General features: G+C 37.4%; 1 protein-coding gene across 1 annotated transcript in view; it reads right to left on the minus strand.

The window, feature by feature from the left end:
- Positions 1-5,943: 5,943 nt before the first annotated feature.
- Positions 5,944-20,057, minus strand: part of LOC311304895 (Na(+)/H(+) exchange regulatory cofactor NHE-RF2) — a 30,230-nt gene continuing 16,116 nt past the window's right edge. The window contains exons 4-7 of the mRNA XM_084432248.1: positions 13,940-14,140; positions 9,360-9,513; positions 7,708-7,811; positions 5,944-7,459 (exon numbers count right to left, since the gene is read on the minus strand). Of these exons, the coding sequence (XP_084288374.1) occupies positions 7,292-7,459; positions 7,708-7,811; positions 9,360-9,513; positions 13,940-14,140 (627 nt within the window). The 3' untranslated portion in view covers positions 5,944-7,291. The remainder of the gene's footprint in view (positions 7,460-7,707; positions 7,812-9,359; positions 9,514-13,939; positions 14,141-20,057) is intronic.

The following is a 20,057-nucleotide window of genomic DNA, read 5'->3' on the forward strand; positions in this document are numbered from 1 at the left end:
AAAGCTTTCCTAACATTAGAAGCTGACATCAGTCAAAAAAACGATATAGATATTTTTAACATAATCCTAACCCTTAAGCAACAACCATCCACTCTAGCAACTGCAACTAAAAGCTACTTTAGCAACAGCCTCGCATCATTATGGAGAGTTTTGCTCATGCATTTACATACGCTTCACAAAATGTAAAAAGCTCAGTAGTTATAGTTTTCATTGTTAAATAAAACTGAATGAAATTGACATTAACATTAATTCAATTCGTTTCACATTTGAAAATGGGAAATGAGACAAAATGATCTCAGAAATAAGGAAATGAAAGCAAACGCACTTCCTCCGTATGAGCTCATTTTAATGAGATCATTCACTGTCACACTGACACACTGCCGTTCTCAGGCCTCCCTATGAATAAATGCACATCTAATATACTCCCTTCTTTAATACATCTCCCAACATGCACCTTCTCTGTCCCTTTCTCGCGGTGATGCCCTTCTAACGCCACTCTCTCATGGGAATGTCCTTATACCTCACCCAACACCCACAGTCTGATAAATGTGAGAGCCCTTGAATCCACCACAAACAGTCCATATAATTGCGATGCCGCTACTGCAGGACATTATGCATGCTTTAAAATCTGTGCAGCAACATTTAAAACTTCAGCAAAGGTACGTTAAGAATGTGCTATGCTTACAATGGCCCTGCATTACTGGAAAAACACTCCGAACAATTTAGTTTAGCAACCCATTGTGGTGACGAAATCTCTTTTCATGTTCAATACTGAAAGTCCAGAGACATAATATAACAAGGGATATATATCAACTGGGATTTGGCTGACAACTCATGTGAAACCCAACTCAATGTTGGATTTATGCATGTGACCATTAGCCTACAATTACAAATATGCAGAACGTACTGGTATGTGAACTTTTCTCCAAAAGTATACCGATCAATACGAGCGATTTTTTTTCACTGCAAGTTCATCGTTTACTGAGAAGGAAGGTGATTATTAGGGCCTGCTGACATCATCTAGTTGGCAGCGATTTTGCCAAAAACACAGTGCTGGTTTTGGTTGAATAGACCGAATTTTGGTCATTTTGGCAGAATGTTTGCAATGAAGAAATCCAGTGTATTCCCAAAACACACAGCGCTGAGGTTGACAACCATGTTTTAATGGCTAGCATCCTGGACTCTGGATGTCAGCGGTTACATGCACTTTAAAAGTCTGATTTCAGTCAGACTACAACATTGATTTGCCTTAAAAAGTCATGTGCAAATGTTAAACGTGGTGTGAATGGGCCCTTAAGAGCGTGCTGTCACTTTAAATGCTCTTTAAAGTCCGGTAGATTCTGATTGGCTGACCAATATTTTTATCGTTTATCAACTGAGAAAAAAGAAGAAAAAAAAATGCTCTGAAAGTAATTTCAACAATATTGTTCCTCTGCCGTTATCGTTATTATTAAAGGGATACTTCACCGTTTTTTCATATTAAACTATGATATTCCCTTAACTAAGACGAGTTGATACATACCTCTCTCGTCTCAGTGTGTGCACTCAATCGCTCTGACGCGCGGCAACACTTTGATAGCACTTAGCTTAGCCCAGTTCATTCATTAGGATCCAAACAGAGATGAAGTTATAAACGACCAAACACCTCCATGTTTTCCTTATTTAAATACAGTTACACGAGTAGTTACACGACCAAGTATGGTGACACAAAATAAAACGTGGTGCTTTTCTAAGCGGGTAAAAAGGATAACTATAATGTATGGCGGAATAGCACTGGGAGCACTTCGACTCGGCGCAGTAAAAAGTCACGTTGGTTTTGTGTCACCATACTTGGTCGTGTAACTACTTGTGTAACTGTATTTAAATAAGGAAAACATGGAGGTGTTTGGTCGCTTCTAACTTCATCTCTGTTTGGATCCTAATGAATGAACTGGGCTAAGCTAAGTGCTATCCCGTGAGTGCACGCACTGAGACGAGATAGGTATGTATCAACTCGTCTTAGTTAAGGGAATAACATAGTTTAATATGAAAAAACGGTGAAGTATCCCTTTAAAACGTTAAAGGCTTAGTTATCATTATAGTTATCCTTGGCGTGAACAATTTTTTTTTCAGCTGATGAACAATAAAAACATAAACAGCCAGTCAGAATCCACCTGACTTTAAAGAGCTGGAGCATTTAAAGCAATAAACAACATGACTAGTGTCGCCAAGTTCGTGGTTTTCTGTGGAATTGGGCTACTTTTACACTGTTGCCAGATGGGTTTTATCTCTCTTGGTGTGAACAGCAATTTACTGAAATGTGACAACTTTCCCTGGGCTGTATATATATATACATTTTAAGCTAAAGTCTTGATGTTAATAAAAACAAAAAGTTAGCGAACATGCAACTACCCATATATGGTAATATGCTAATCAGGCAGTGCCAGGGTATTAGCATGTGATAGATAGCATTACTGTTCATAATATAAAACAAACAAACTGATAATTAATTCAACAACAACAACAAAGGCTGAGGTTGTACTACAAAGTTTGAAGGCTACTTTATCATAGCGAAATAGCTCAACCATTTGCGGTGTGAAATATTGTCACCAAGTGAAGTTGTTGGGCCGGTAAACTGAGGTGTGAAGTCGCTGGGTGTGACCGTTCCCCTCCCCTCACTCACAAATCCACAGCCGGCCACTGACAGGACAGATTTCCCGTCTCTCTCTCTCCGAGCTGTTGTCCTTATTTGGCTTCGGTGAGAGTGTGTGGTTGTGTGTGAATCGAGAACAGAGCCTCCTGACTGTGACTCACTGCTCCTCTGACTCACGCGCATGCTAACACAAACACTGCGTAACCATGGCGACGGCGACTGCCGCCCTCTCGGCCCGTCTGCACTGCAGCTGCCCTTCACGGAGTAGGCTACAAAAGATAAAAGTTATTAAAGTATACCGTGGTAATACTATTAAGCTACGTAGATTGAACTCAAAGTACAACATTACAACTGCACAAATATACGTAGAGTACACTTGTTGAAAGCAAACCAAATTGTAATATTGATATATTTGGCACATTGTATGGTTTACATGCAGAAACATGCTATTCAACCATTAAGCCCCGCCAAGCCGTGTTTTACAGCGGATTTAGAACAACAGCTTAGGGGTTTTAGGCATGCGTCGTGCCGCCTTACAACGCACCTTGGCTGTTCTAAATCCACTGTAAAACACGGCTTGGCGGGGCTTAATGGTTAATTTTAATATTTATTTTATTCATAAAATAAACACCAGCAACAAAACATATAACACATTTATTCCTCCGCTAAGCAATGTAGTTCCAAAGAGGTTGCAAAGCAACACGTGCAGCAACAAAGAGTCACAAACGGCAGTTGCGCAGTAATAGCCTATTAATGTAATGCGGTCACAAGTGTATGTTTGTTCAGCCATTTACAACGGATTCGAACGCGGCTCAACCAATCAGAATCAGGGACCGGAACTATCCGTTTTATAATATTTATTTTGGAGTTGTAACGTACGTTACTCGTTTGACTTTGTTTTAAATCACATTTTTGTTCATTTATCCCACCATGTCCCGCTTTCAACTGCATTTTGAAAATGCTTAATAATGGTTCAACTTAGTTCATAAGAAATATTACATAGCCTACTTCTATTAGCCAACTTTAGTAGGTCTACATAAATGTACATATGGGGGAAATAAGCCTTTGTTCATTTTCAAGGCAGACAATAGTTCAACAATACCATAAAACGATATTAAACTTGAAAAAATAGAGAGCTGCAAAATGTGTTACTTTTTTAATGCAAACAGATTCATGTTTTTATTTACCTTATATTACTATTATATTATATTATTTTAATTGTAAACGAAAGATACCATAACACTTCAAGCAAAGCATTTAAAATAATAAAATAATACTTAAAAATAAAATAAAGAAGTATATGGACATTTTGTGGATCATGTCTGTATAATGATGAACTACACCTGTGTGAACTTGAGGACCTCATACACCAACTAACAAACACCAGCTGGTTAAAAGTCACTGTTAGTGTAGACAGTATTTGAGATATAGACACTTGATCTGATGCACCAACATCAGACATTTTTACGTGCGACTCGACTGTCAAATACTCTTGGGGTTTGCTTTATGGATATGGTTTGTGCATGCATGCACATGCATCCAAACAAATGTTGCTAAGATGTGAAGGTTTTTGCCCTATACAGTCAGAGCCTCCAGTGATGCATTACACAGCTAGACAAGCATGACAGTAAACTGTGTTTTTACGATTCTTGCCGCCGGTCTTTACAACTTTCTGCACCATTCTAAAGTGTTTTCAGGTATTTATTTTGTTCAGCAAAAGACATAAAAAATCCCTGTTAGGCACACATGCTGATTTGTAATGGGCATGTTGATCATCTTTTTTATTGCGTGCTAAATTTAAAAAAAGAACAAAAAAAAGTTGCTGCCTTAAATTTTTAAGTACAATCAACTTGAATGTTTAAGTAATTTCAGCTTAAATTACATTAAACTGACTTTAAAAACCTAGTTTAATCATGTATGACTTATTAAAAAAGTTGAAAATTGCTTATTTTGATGAGTTAAAGCAATGTAAAAACACATGTTGTCATAACTTATTGATCATATACCTATATACACTGCAAAACATTATAAGTGACACGAGTTGGGTAATTCCTGTGGTCTTGTTTTATCAGACTGTCTGCCAAGTCCACTTTGAGATCAGTCATTTTCATCTATATGATTATATTGCCCACGTTTTTGAAGCTCGTCGTCTTCAGTGCAAACAGACACTCCTGTCTCTAATCTAAAGACTGAAAGATCCGCTCAAATATCATTTATGGCTCATAGGGTGTCATCGGCGTAATCATGTCGGACACGTTTGCTTGTGCTCGTCTCGGAAAGAGTGAACGTCTAGAAAGCTGCGAATGAAAAGCCTGTGTGAATGGAAGAGTGTCTGTGGGACTAATGTAATCTACAAAGTACACAATGAATGTGAATCATGAATTATATCATTAGTGGTGTTATACAACCATCAATTGCTCAAACTTGTGGTTAGGAACTGTAAAAAAAAAAATTATATGATCAATAAGTCATGACTAAGTATGTTATTCCATTACTTAAACTCAAATAATTTAACCAATTTCAACTTCATTTTTTAAGTTATACAAGATGCAACTAGGCAAGATTTAAAAATAATAATAATGAGTTGTGCATTATGCAGCAAGTTTTTAGGTTGAATTAGGGAGGAATATTTTACAGTGATAGAGATTTGGTTGGTTACTTTTGAAAAGTAACCGCCTAGCAATCCCACACAACACCCCGGCAACACAACAAAACATCAGGACACCTTAGCAACGGCATAAAGCATCATGGCAGGACGCATCACTCCCAGAATCCAGTTAGGTAATGTAGATGTGGCATATATTTGTAAAATAACTGCATGATTGACCTTATATACTTTTTTTGGTTCAGTAGCCTAAAGGAAGGTATCAAAAAAACATGGCAAAATTTCTGTTACTATTTATTTTAGTGATATTACCAGTGTTGCCATTAATTATAAGTTAGACCGAGAGCTGTGACCCAATTTACTGTCCAGAACACATTTTGTTTGAAATATATATATATATATATATATATATATATATATATATATATATATAAATATATATTCTGGCAAATGAGTGATAAACTGATATTTGGCCATTTTGTGATTACCAGCATCTGCTTTGCCTTTTCAAAACGTTTTTCACACATTAATAATGCTATATATTGTGTACATTATCAGTAGATGCTGCGAAGGTGTTTTTAACACAACGGCTGCCAACCCAGAACCAAGGAAACGTGAAACACAACATGTCAACATTTGCTTGGCTTTGCTCAATGACACTTTCTGCCGATAAATGCGTTTAAATCACCACAACGATCTTATTCGGAATGTGAGCGTCACGCTTTATTGAAAAAAATAATACTAATATGAATATTTCTGATAGGAAATGATTTCCCATTAGTGCTCAATGGCGGCATAGGGGAGCAACAGGAAAGAAAACAACAGGATCTACTTAACTACATTAATACTAAATTGCAAACATGGAATGTATCATGAATTATTAAGATGAATAAGAGTAATGCTGATGCTATATATCACAATATGTGTGCAGTAAATGCATATAGCGCTCTCTTAAAAGCTTTTATGATTGTCTGCATTATTAACTGTACCTAAATAAATCCTATATATCTCAATCAGCCATGTCTGAGATGAGTTTGAGAGTCGCAGTGATGTGTAAATCCAGCTGTCTTTATGCAGAAAGTTCAGCATCAACACTGTTACATCTGTTCCTCAAACTCTGTGTAGATAAGACGGACGTTACTCTTTATCGCTTTACGAGGTTTATTACTTTTCTTCCTAAAGCGATTCGGTTTCTTGCATGCCATCTGTCTTGTCAGTATACATCCATGTCCCAGAATGCACCAGTAGACGAAGCAATGACTCTTTGTGGCATATTTTGCAACTTTGCACGTGTTGAATTCAAAAGTTGCACTCCTGCAGTCTGTGAGACAGTGGTGTAATAATGACCAAGAGTGCACCGTCCTCTGGTGGTGAAGAAGAGAAGTGCAATTCCCTTTCACACTCCCCTTTCTGGGTCACTCCTGTTTCTTTCTTCCTTTTAAGAGTCTCAGTAATTCCAAGACACTTTCTCCTTGATTTCCAACAGTGGTACGTCCCTTCAAAACAATCCAAAAGCATAAGACATCAGCTGATCAGGTTGATTATAGGTTGTGTCTTTGGCAAAAGTACAGTTCTCATTCATTGATGATTCACATAAAACATGTACGACATAAAATGAGCTTCATTATTTTGGTGGTTCTACATGGGATGAGATGATTTTGTTTCGGTCGAGTCCATATGCAGTCTTGTTTGGCTTTTGGTATTCCACTGTATACATTACTGTTAACATGTGTGTAGAAGTGCAGTGTGTCGAATAACAGCATGAAAACAAAACGACGCAGAAACCTCTCTATACGAACAGCCCGACCATCGCTTTTCCCTCTGCTGGCTTTCTTAGCCATTTACAAGACAGAAATCTGATTGTGTAACTTACATTATCCCCTCCGGGTGAGTTTTTCAACTTTTTATAGTTTCATATAGTAGCATTTTCTACAAAAATAGGTGCCTTTTTTCCCATTAAAAGCAGTCACGTGTCCAAGGGCGTTGAATGCAACACACGTAGGGTTGGGGGGGAGGGGGGGGGGGGGGGTGTCTCTGGGGTCTGGGAAGAAGATTCAGAAATTGCTGAAAATCTCGTGCTTCTTGTTCCAGTCCATCTGTGGTGCTCTCTTTCTGGCGCGCTTGGCGTGGGCTTTCTCTTTAGCCTCCGCCGCCGTGGGGCTCAAACACAGACCTGTTTCTTCAAACGGGTCGAGAAGATGACGGCTGCTCTCCCTCGAGAACTACAATGCAGAAATACACACTTAACACATGGAGACAGCTGCAAAAAGCCATAAAATGCATTGAGAATTTGGCATAAAATGCACTTATATATATATATATGTATGTATGTATGTATGTGTGTGTGTGTGCGTATATATATATATATATGATGAACCATCAATGCCAATAAAGAACCTTTATTTTGAAGAGTGAGCACATTTGTGCATTAATTGCAGATGCAGGTTTTGTTTCTCTTGAAAACGGTCACCTGTATGTTTGTGTCCTGACTGCTGCCGTCTGAGTATGTGGATCGTGAAGACGTCCCGTTCACGTGTGGGCTGGAGGAGCCGTTAGTTATGGACTCGTCAAAGTCTGTTTTAAGAAGAAGAACCAAAGCTCAGGTCACTGGTCTTTCAATAAGATCAGAGAACATCGTGGCTGACGTTAAACAGAAAAACAGCCATAAACATACATGTCTTCTTTAAGTTTATCAATATATGCTGCTTGAAGGAGAGAGATGCTGTGATGCTTTGCTACAGCGGGACAGCTTGAGCTGAGCTGTGGGTAAAAACAGCACGCATCTGTGGCCTGTTCGGGCTAATCTGGGTCACCTGACGTTCCAAGACCTGACGCAGAAGATTTACTGATCCAGGATGAAATGCATGAAAATGATACACAGAAAACAGTGGCTGGAAAAGCAAGTGGATTGGGCTGGAACGACCTTCCAGTGGGCCCGAATCAGGATCCTGCCAAGTAACAATTATCCAAGAGATGTCAATAGCCTGTTTAAAGTGTTCGACTCAATTTAACTTTAATCCGAGCCACATGTCAGTAGCGGGACTGCTGGCTAACAGACGTGGACATGAGTTTCTCATTCCAAACATCAAACTCCCCCTCAAATCCCAGGAAGAGGAAGTCAAGGCTGCACATACTAAACTGAATATGAAGAACCACCGTTAATAATAATAATACTTGATCATCATCATTTAGACTGATTTCTGAAGGATCATGTGACACTGAAGGCTGGAGTAATGATGCTGAAAATTCAGCTTTGCCATCACAGGAATAAATTACATTTGACTATATATACACTCACACAGAAAACAGTTATTTTAAATTGCAATAATATTTCAAATAATATTAGATTTTACTGTATTATATTTTTGAACAAATGAATGCAATCTTGGTGAGCATAAGAAACACCTTGAACATTTTAAAAATCCAATTGTTCCAAACTTTCCTAATAAATAAATAAATAAATAAATAAATATTTAAATCAGCAGTCATCAAGCTTGTACTCACTGGTCACAGAAACAAAGATGTACATTTAATTTTCCCAAGCTGATTGCTCACTAAAACCCCCACAATCATCATGTTTTCAGGCCATTTCAAGTTTAATTCTGACGTGAAAAAGCGGTAAAAATAGTGTCTGAGCTGTTTACTTGCTTTTTAATTAATATTTACATTAATGCCATCATTGTCTTCATTCAGGCCAATTCGAAAACGCGAGAGCCAGGATTTATTACACGAACCAATCATATCTAATCATAGCTGATCATATCCAATCATTGCCATTGCCTCCTCTCATGTGACTGCCCCCCACCCCACGGCACACTGTCAACGGGATCAGGGGAGGCAAGAGAGACGCAGCGTCCCACTGTAACTTTACCTGCAGGTGTCACTGTTGGACACTGTGACTTTATTATGACTTTTACACTTTTTAATGTCACTGTGTAATATTTGCGTTTTATTTTTCTAATGTGGATTTTCTCATCCAGTTTATTATTGAGGAGACACCTTCTCCCTTGCCTCCTCGGAGGAAAAACCCTTATATACAAACACATCTGACTTGCCTTTGCCTTCACAGCTCATGAATGTTATTTCTGGGTGGACTATCCTCAGTGAATTCTTCAACCGTACCTTTGACATGTATTGTAGTGGGGATGATGCCCATCTTCTTGAAATGCTCATCTGTATCTGGATCCACCACTAGCAAACGCGTCTCACTACCACCGTTCTTGATGAAGGCCACAACTTCAGCATGTCTCATGTTTTCAATGTTCACTCCATTCACCTGCACAGAGTTTTAATACAGCAAGAGTTAGGACTTCAGAACAGAACAGCTAGAAACGTTTCTGGGCAACAACAAAAACATTGCATTGACATTGCATTTTTTACATATATTTTACCATATTCATATACAATATTTCTTTTGCACTACAATGAACTTCAAACAATACAATGATATTAGTTTCATGGTAGCATCCAAAAACTATGGTATTACTATGGTAACATGTCCAAAACAACTTTTAAATTGATTTGTATATGTTGAATTTAATATAGTTATAACTTTATAGTTATATAAATATATAGTTAAACTAATGGGTGATTAATCGCATCTAATACATATACATATACACACACACACACATATACTTATACATATATATATATATATATATGTGTGTGTGTGTGTGTGTGTGTTTGTCATTTATATTTTAACTGTCTCAATTATTTTAAATAAATAAATGAATAATCAATAAATAAATAAAACACATTGTACGATCATGTTACTTTTGTATAACTGATTTCATGTAATATTTGATTACCATTTTTATAAACAAATTATATGAATAGTACTTTAAAGTACTTCATCATGGTATATAAAAACTAAATATAATTTTCCATGGAACATTTTAAATGGTAATTTCGTGGTGCATTTTTTTTTACTCTTTTGAAAGAGAAAAGAGTTACAGTGATGACCTATAAAAGCCTTTCATCAATAGATTATTCTGGGGTGAATCTTCACTTCTGCCTCAGTGACTTTAATCACATGTAAAAGCTTTATTTATCCCATGATAAACCTGTTCGCCTTGTAGCGCCCAGCTACTGGTTGCTTAGCAACATGTTTTGTGGGAGAATTAGGTTCCCAACCAGTCGAACAGAGGAGAGACGGTGTAGACATTTTACCGAAATTACAACCAAATCAATCAAAACAAAAACAAGGGCACGAGAGGGGCACGAGAGCGGCCCGCGAGCACGCTCTCCTTCTGCTGAAGGTGATTTAATCTGAGTGTTTGTCCTGAGGACAGATGGACCGTGTGCTTTATTCAACTGAACACCATCAAATATTGAAGCGTGTTGCTGTGGCCGTGTGGGTTTCAGGTATCAGTGTCCTGAGGGACACAGAGAGGTGCACTTCTCGAAACTGAAGGGGGCAGGACTCGCACTCTTTTACTGAGGCTGCAAACAACTGCAAGATGGAGAGAAAGTTTGTCTGAACTGGTGAAATGAAGACTTTTTGCATTGTTACAAATTCTCAATTTATAGTATAATGCATCTGAATGTTTACTTTTTAAAAATTATTCTCAGTAATGATTGTCATGTTATATATATATATATATATATATATATATATATATATATATATATATATATATATATATATATATATATATATATATATATAATATATTTTCCAAAGTTATATGTAAACACATTACTCCAGTCTTCAGTGTCACATGATCCTTCAGAAATCATACTAATATCATGATTTATTATCAATGTTGGAAACAGTTGTGCTGCTTAATATATATATTTTTTATAACCTATGATTTTCTGATGAATAATATGTTAAAAAAGAACAGCATTTATTATGTAAACGATATACTTTTTGTAACAATATACTGTACCGTTTAAAAGTTTGGGATCAGTAATTTTTTTCTTTTTTTTTTGAAAGAAATTTATATTTTATTCAGCAAGGATGTGTGAAATTTATAAAAAGTGATAGTAAAGATTTAGATGTTTAGAAAAGATTTCTATTTTGAATAAATGCTGTTCTCTTTTTTTTTAAATATACATATATTATATAAAAATACATATATTAACTATATAAATTAAATTATATTATAAACAAAATAATGCTGATTTTAATAAAAAAAAACATCTATACATATATATTTTCTCACATTAATGTGCTGAAATGTCATGTAAATATGTAGCCTGGGTTTCCCCCGCTGCCTTGTGCGCAGCTCGATTTTATTCACGCTGCTAGGCAGCCTGGACACCATGGACCAGATTTTCCCCTCAAAAAGTGAACCAATCACAGAACGAGGAGGGAGCAGCAAGACGATGACGACGTTTATGCGACACACTGAAGCAGTTTGTTTATATCTATGGATCCAACATGGCATCAGACGCGAAGTTACCTTTCGATGCAGCCTTAGATAGTGTTCTAAGTAGTTTAGAACGCAAGTTTATTTCGTCTTCTTCCTCGTCGAGTTTCTGTCGCTCTACATACATCATCTGGTATAATTGAAACGATTGGCTATGAGCTACGTGCAGGTGCATTTGATAGACATTCGTAGCGCCCAATAAACGGCTCTGGGCGTTCGTAAACCACGCCTCAAATACGAGAAAATGAACGTGGTTCCCAGACCTCGTCTCAATGAGACGAGGTCTGACGTTAGCCAGGCTAGTAAATATGTTAAAACACGTACAATTATTTTGCAACATTATCTTGAGGCATTTTGGTGCTAAAATCATACATTAAGGTTTCATGAGATTCACCTATTGATGATTGCAATAACAAGTGAAATGTCTGTAAAACAATGAGCGTTGTTTTTATTATTTTCATCATCAGTATATAAAGGTTTTCCTTTATACATTACAAACTAGCACGTTCTTATTTCATAATGGTTCATCATTTGCACACAGCAATGAATAGATGCAGCTAATGTGTTTAATCAGCACTGAATGCATCAAAATCACGAAGTTCACGAGTTAATGAGAACACTGCATTTATTTCTGTGACAATAAAGGATGTTTTCAGCTCTACCCATCCATCTCGAATGTAAGTTTCAACACTATGTTATTTTGCTCGACTCAGTCTCTCAAGAACAGAAATATTTTTGTGCGAGTCATCATATCACATGCCGCCCACATGCATCTGAAGGTTGGTCTGTGTGCGAGTGTGAATGTAGAAGTGAATTTAGAAAATGTGGGTGTATATATGGCATCATAAAGATGTATATTGATGCATGTGTGTAAATTATAGAAATATGAGAGCCATGCTATAAAGAAAGAGCTTCAAGCTGCTTAAAGTCCCCCTGTGGTGAAAATCCAGTTTTTAATGTTATTTATGTCTATGTGGTGTTTTTAATATGCTTTAAGACAAACCATGTGTAAATTCATAAGTCAACACCATTGCTGAGTATTTTCTCCTTAAAGGGGTCATATAATGGTACATGCACTTTTACAAGTTGATTGTACTGAAATGTGTGTTGGCAGTGCCTGTACACAACCATCATAAAATGATAAAAATCCATCCAGTGTTTTTTTTTTAATCTTCTTATATGTTTCCCCGTCTCAAATCAAGCCGTTCGATTTTGTGACGTCACAAAATCGACGCCCCTCCCACGATTGTTGATTGTTTCAACACAGACCCGCCCGTCAATCATAGTCCACGAGTCATTGTTGATACGCTGGAGCACTGTCTATGAGCAGAATGGCGTCTAAGCGATTGTGGTGTTCAGTTCTTGGGTGTAATAAGGAACACAGCATCATTTTGATGTTCCTAAATCCGAACCGCTGAAGACGCAGTGGCTGAGTTTGTTTTCGAAGGGAATATTCCCCACGATCAACGTCAATGCTTTCATGTTTGCGCGAATCATTTCACACACCAGACTGCTTTATAAACGAGGGTCAGTATAAAGCTGGTTTTGCTAAGAAGTTTATAATGAACAACACGTTATGGTTATTGTGTTATAAACGGTATACGCACAGAACAGAGGGGCAGGGTGAGCAAAGCTCATTATCATTTAAAGACACATGCACTTAAGCGGCGTGCTGACAACAGAGCTGTTTTTGACCAGGTAAAATTTGTGTTTTCTTACAATACTAATGAGAATTTTTAATTAAAGTATATTACAAACTTTTAATTTAGACCCTAAAGAATCATATTAGCTTTTACAAAAATGGCATTATATGACCCCTTTAAAACTGCAGTGAACAAGACAGTCTCAAAAACACGGTTTGTCATTACCACATCAATAATTATCGGAAAAAAGTAGAAATTTCGATTCACGGTCGCTAAGGGACGCCAAAACGAACGTTGTGGGAGGAGCCTATTTTACTAAAATGGCTATAACTCGAGATTCAACCGTAAAACACGGTTTGAAATCGCTGGTGTTTCTGACGTCACAAACTACCTTGTAACCAATCAGGTCAACGTGTGATCGTCAATGGGTGGATCTCTGAGCTGGTGTGAGTGAGTGGAGGCGGGGCTAATTTGGATATTCATAGAACCACGTATACTAAATGAGGCAAGGGTGTAGAGTTACATTCAAGCTATTTTAAGGCATGAAGAATTTGTTCTCAAGGATAAAACGTTTAAATATGTCATTTTGGCGGTCAAAGATGAGTTTTAAGGGATAAAATGATTAACTACACGAGGACTATAAGAATTCGCTTCAGCAGAATCAGAATGATTCGTGTCTCACCTCTATGAGTCTGTCCTGCGGTTTGAGTCCAGCGCGGTCAGCGGGCGAGCCGGGGTCCAGAGCCCGTATGTACTGACCCGGCCTGGACTTCTCGCTGTGCAGATTAAAGCCGTAACCCGCCTCAGACCGAACCAGGAAACACAGTCTCGGGAGAAGCTCAGATGGATCCCGTGTCGAGGACTCCAGTGAGGGCTGAACCTCCTGTGACAGGAGAAATAAACACTCTTAGGGTGTTGTTCACACTTGGCAGGTTTGGTTGGATTAAAACAAACTCTGGTGCGATTGCTCTGTTAGTGCGTTTCATTTGAACATGTGTGAACGCTGCCTCTGAACCCTGGTGCCATCAAACAAGTGGACTGAAACCGCTGAAAAGATGGGACTCAGTCCACTTCCAAACAAACTCTGGTGCGGTTAGAATGCAATATGAACGCAACACGGACCAAAGACATGTAAACGACTCAAAAACATATGTCGTCACTAGATGCAACCCTAAAAAGGACAGAATGCTCAAGCATACCCAGGTCTTCGTTTGTGTGTGTGACTTAGGGATTCCTGCCGCTGTTTTGACTCCTTTACACATTTTATTAGCTCTTCACGAGTTCTCAGCTGGTCAAAATACCATTATATGTAGGTATACGCACATACATTGAGTGCATTTAGCCTAGCACACAGCATTGTTTTGGATGTTCGGTAAGTTCAGTCTCGAAATATACATAATAAAAGCCAACCAATCAGGTTGTGGCATATCCTTATGCCTTAAGGTTCGGTGTTAAAATGCCAATGTGAACGCTAAGCGGACCAGGACTAAATGTTTTTGTGTTTTTGGTCTGGCTCAAGTAAACCAAACTACTAATGTGAACACACCCTTATACAAAGAAACCTAAAGTTAAATATTAGGTCGGAAAAACACTGAGTTTTAAAATGTTAGATGATATATTGAGTTTTATGAACGCACAGTTTCAGTCAATGTCAGAAAATTCTCTCTCCATTTACAGTCAAATCCACAACAAAATCACTTTCAAAATGCTCAAATATAGTGATGTATACATTTAATTGGCTGATTAACACCAAGAGTCATTTTCAGTAATTAATAAAAGTTAATGCATGAATTTCGGGTACAATTTTGGGCATTTGGAACAATAAGTGTTCATTTTAAAATGTAATAATTTTGTGTACATCTTATTTATTAGCAATGCCTGTGCATCATCAACCATCAGTCCACTGCTAAAACAACACAGAAATCATGAAAATTAACAAAATAAAATGTATTTGTCTTGTACTGTAAATACAGGGTTAATTCACAAAGAATTCCACTATTTAGATTTTAATTTATGAGTTTTCCTCATAAAAATGTGCAATTAGAGGGTTACAAATGTGCTTCGACCAACCAATAACAAGAATTCTGGGAAATCTGCTATTCATCCAAGACGGAGTGGAAAAAATACACAACAATGCCACGAAGGACGTTGCCTGACAATACTGAAAACGGGGTCATAAGAGGAGACGCTGGATGTCTGAATAACAGCAAAAATAATCATCACGCCACCATCAAAACCACAATAAAGTGTGATAATGAACATGTCATAATCAATGTGTGGGTTTCACAGGTTTGTGGCAGCAAGTTTTGAACAGGCAAACGCTTCATATAATGAAAGAATCTGGTTTAATGGTGTGTTTTAAGCATCTGTTAAAGTCACAATGAAATATGCCATTGCAGAGGAACCCAGGATCACTTTTACTGTTAAATGTAAATTCAGTTTAATATGGAGGTTAAAAATTCAGACTCTTGGCAGATGGCAGATGAAAGTCAGCATCAGACCAAATCGAAAGGGAAATGTCCCAGTTTGTATGTGCAAAGAAAAGAAGTTTGCTCCATTTAATAATAATAAAAAAATGCAGCACTCTTGTGAATGCAAAATAGGAAAACATCATTTAAAACCAAGGAACATATTACAAGGTGTTTTTTATGGGGATTCAAAAGAGGCAGTAATGACAGTGAAGGGCAAAGGTCAAGGTCCATTAAGAACAGGAGTGTATGATCCATTATGCCATTTCCTAAAGAGTGACAGACAGCAAAACACACACACACACACACATATATATATATATATATATATATATATATATTTATTATTATTATGTCAGCCAATTTAACAAATGGCATCTGATCTATATATATGCTTGCAAATGACACTGTTTTTACTGCACTATTCAACAACTAAGTTTTAAGATCTTGGAAGATCAACTTCCAGATGAACGTTGTTGTTCTCACAGTCTGTTTGTTATTTGACTGACAGGTGTATGTAAGTTGATCTCGCTGACTGCAGACAGAAGACCCCCCAAAGGCACATTGTTCGGAGGAAGAACAGATTACAGCATTTCCGATACTGACACTGTCTGGATATGGTGCTTATATGATACATATATCAGAACTTACAGAATGTAAGTTCTGATATGATGATGATCACCTCTGAGACACATGACATAGACAGACAAGATGTACTTTCGTCACCCCAAAAGGAAAATTCAGATTTTAGAGTGTGCGTCTGACTACATTAATGTCCATATGTGGAAAGCAAAACAAAAATAAAGGCTTTTTAAGTGCCTTGCACTGGAATGTTTCAATATTCTAGGGAAATTAAGAGTATTTTGTGGAAGTATAAAGGGTTAAAATAGCTTCTTCACTAGTATAGGAATATTAACACTGTAAAGCCTGACATAGTCAGAAAACTATGGAACTATAGATTTTTTTTATTGGAAGAGTTTATTTAAACTGTAATATTAATGTAATATAATATTAACAATACAGTATATAATTATTAATATATATTTTTAAATCTTTAAAAAGTTAGCATACATTTTATTTATGTTATCACAATTTTGTAGAGCAGGCTTTTACGCTTCATATAGTATGATATAGAAAATATGGAGCTCACGAGGAGGAAGATTGAGCCCCAAATCGGGGAAAAATATGCAAATTGGTGCAGTTGCTGATATTTATATGGCCAAAAAGTAAGATGAATTTCTGATAGCTTCAGATCTTTAAGAGACTACTTACATAAAATGCATATAAATATCAGTTGTCACTTTATATCTCCCAATAATATGTCTTAGTAAGAAATGTAACCCTTTCCCTGCCAGCTTTTTTTTATTTATTTTTTATGTTTTTTAAGTTGCCAGCCACTGCCAGCATTTCTGTTAATTTTCACAAAAATGTCATAACCCCCAGAATATTTTGTGTGAATATCTGACCAAGCAAAATGACAAGATTATCCGTCAATGGCAGGAAAGAGTTAAACGCTTAGTTTGATGATCAAAGCCCTGTAGTTTTTATTGTGGCAGGCAAAATATATAATGCAATGCAATACAAATGATGATTTAGAGATGAACAAATAAATGTTTCTCAAGAGCCTATTGTATCATATTTGATACACACATTTTAACATGATTTTTCTCAAAAGTGATGTATGAATAGTCAAGTAAACTTAAGTTGCTTCAGAAAGAAAACATTTCACAGCAAAAAGTCGTGTGTGTCACATCCTGAAGGGATTTAGAATTATTCTAAAAGGCTATCAATCAGATGACAGAAGGCATGATGTAGATTGTGTACAAGATGATTTTTAGCAGTTTTGATCATAATGATAATTTAGAGGCACATCAAATACAGCAGGCTTCATAGGGTTAAGCACGATCATTTCAGACAGGCGAACAGGAACACTTTATTCCACTGAATTCAGGAGCACACATCTGTCCCACCAACTCAACACAGCTGACCTCTGAGAGAACAACTACTGTTAGTGAGAAACCAGAGGAGTTTGGGATGGGTGGGAGGAACAAGCATTTCTCTGTTCCCGACACTTTCACTAATTCTAAATACCTCCATACGGCGTTATGATTCTGGGCCACAAATAAACCTCCCAGCTGAACGATCAGCATTAGAATATTTCCATTGTCACACCCTCTCGGCTCTCCCTAGCATTACGCCCACTTCCTGCAACTCCGGGTCCTGAGGTTTCTGTTCCTGGCTTGAACACGGAGATGTGTGGGATAAGTATGGGAAAACACTCGGGAGAGCGGCAGATGCGGCACAAAGCATTCCTCAAACTTCCTGTCACAATAAGACGCAGCCTGTGTGTTTCAAAGCATGGCTTGTAAAATGATACAGACGCTTCTGAATTATTGACACTAGGACCTCTGGGATTTCTCGCACGTGACTATCATTAACCCTTTCTCTGCTGGGGCTTCCATCGCAAAACACAACATAAATTACACAGTCGTACCTCAAACATGAATTTTGAAGTGGCTGTTGTTTTCTTATAACTCTACTGAATCAATAGTAAGTAGGATTGAGAACAAATTACTCTAATGAATTGGTTCTTGATAATAAATCAACAACATACAGCGCAAACAGCGTAATCCGATTCCCAAACAAATGACTCTAATGAGCCGGTTCTTAAAGTGAATCAAAAATATTCAGTACAGTTCAACTAGTGTAGTCCGATTCCCAAACAAATGACTCTAATGAGCCGGTTCTTAAAGTGAATCAAAAACATTCAGTACAGTTCAATTAGTGTAGTCCGATTCCCAAACAAATGACTCTAATGAGCCGGTTCTTAAAGTGAATCAAAAACATTCAGTACAGTTCAATTAGTGTAGTCCGATTCCCAAACAAATGACTCTAATGAGCCGGTTCTTAAAGTGAATCAAAAACATTCAGTACAGTTCAATTAGTGTAGTCCGATTCCCAAACAAATTACTCTAATGAGCCGGTTAAAGTGAATCAAAAACATTCAGTACAGTTCAACTAGTGTAGTCCGATTCCCAAACAAATGACTCTAATGAGCCGGTTCTTAAAGTGAATCAAAAATATTCAGTACAGTTCAATTAGTGTAGTCCGATTCCCAAACAAATTACTCTAATGAGCCGGTTAAAGTGAATCAAAAACATTCAGTACAGTTCAACTAGTGTAGTCCGATTCCCAAACAAATGACTCTAATGAGCCGGTTCAGTGAATCAAAAGCATGATTTTTGCCATTAGTATTTAATAAAATTAAATGAATAAAATGTTACTTTATTGTTGTTTAATGTATATTTCATGCCAATTAGACTGTGAAAAAAAGGTCAAAAATTAATATAAAGGCCATGTAAACACTTTTTGGAATTGCATTACTTTTTTTCCAAATATTTATTCCTTTAAAGTACTAAACGTTAATGGCCCTAGCTAGAACCGTTTCCAATTCTCATCCCTATTAGTGAGAGTTACTTCACGTGTCTTCACCGTCTAGCTGTTCTTCTCACGTTTGTAGTGTGTGTGTGTGTGTATGTTGCTGATGCTCCACAGCCCCACACCCATGTTATCAGTCCAGCACAGACACACTCCACACGCAGCACCGCCTGCAGCCGTTGACGCCTCACGGACCTGCAGATGGACAAACTGACGCGGGCGCTTCACCCCCAGCCGGAAACACAGGAGGGAGTCCCACAGATCAGAGCAGGGAGGAGACTGGAAACATATATACACACATCATCTAAATTTCCCACATCATATGGATTTTCCTACATAGAAAACAATCTGAAACGGTACTGTTTTTTTGTCCAAGAGTCAACCGTAAATATGACTCATGTTAACCATAACTTTGTGTTAAAGGGTTAGTTCACCCAAAAATGAAAATTCTGTCAGTAATTACTCTCCCTCATGTTGTTCCAACCCCGTAAGACTTTCGTTCATCTTCAGAACACAAATTAAGATATTTTTTATGAAATCTGAGAGCTGGATCACTCCTTCATAGGCTGCTAGGTAATCGATATCTGCCATCCCAGAAAAGTTAGTAAAGACATCGTTAAAATAGTCCAAGTGACGACAGTGACTCAACCTTAAGTTTATCAAGCGACGAGAATACTTTTTGTGCGCAAAAAAACACAAAAATAACGACTTTATTAAACGATTCACTATTGGCCAGCATCACACGCATCACACACATGACTTGTGTCGGCCAATAGTGAGCCTACGTTCTGACGTACAACCCAGAAGTCTGTTACACTACGTCACACAACTCACAGAAGAAAATTAATAGTTGAATAAAGCCGTTTTTTTTGTGCAGAAAAAGTATTCTCGTCG

The sequence above is a fragment of the Rutilus rutilus genome, assembly GCF_951802725.1.
Source record: "Rutilus rutilus genome assembly, chromosome: 1".
In the NCBI taxonomy this organism is placed as follows: Eukaryota; Metazoa; Chordata; class Actinopteri; order Cypriniformes; family Leuciscidae; genus Rutilus; species Rutilus rutilus.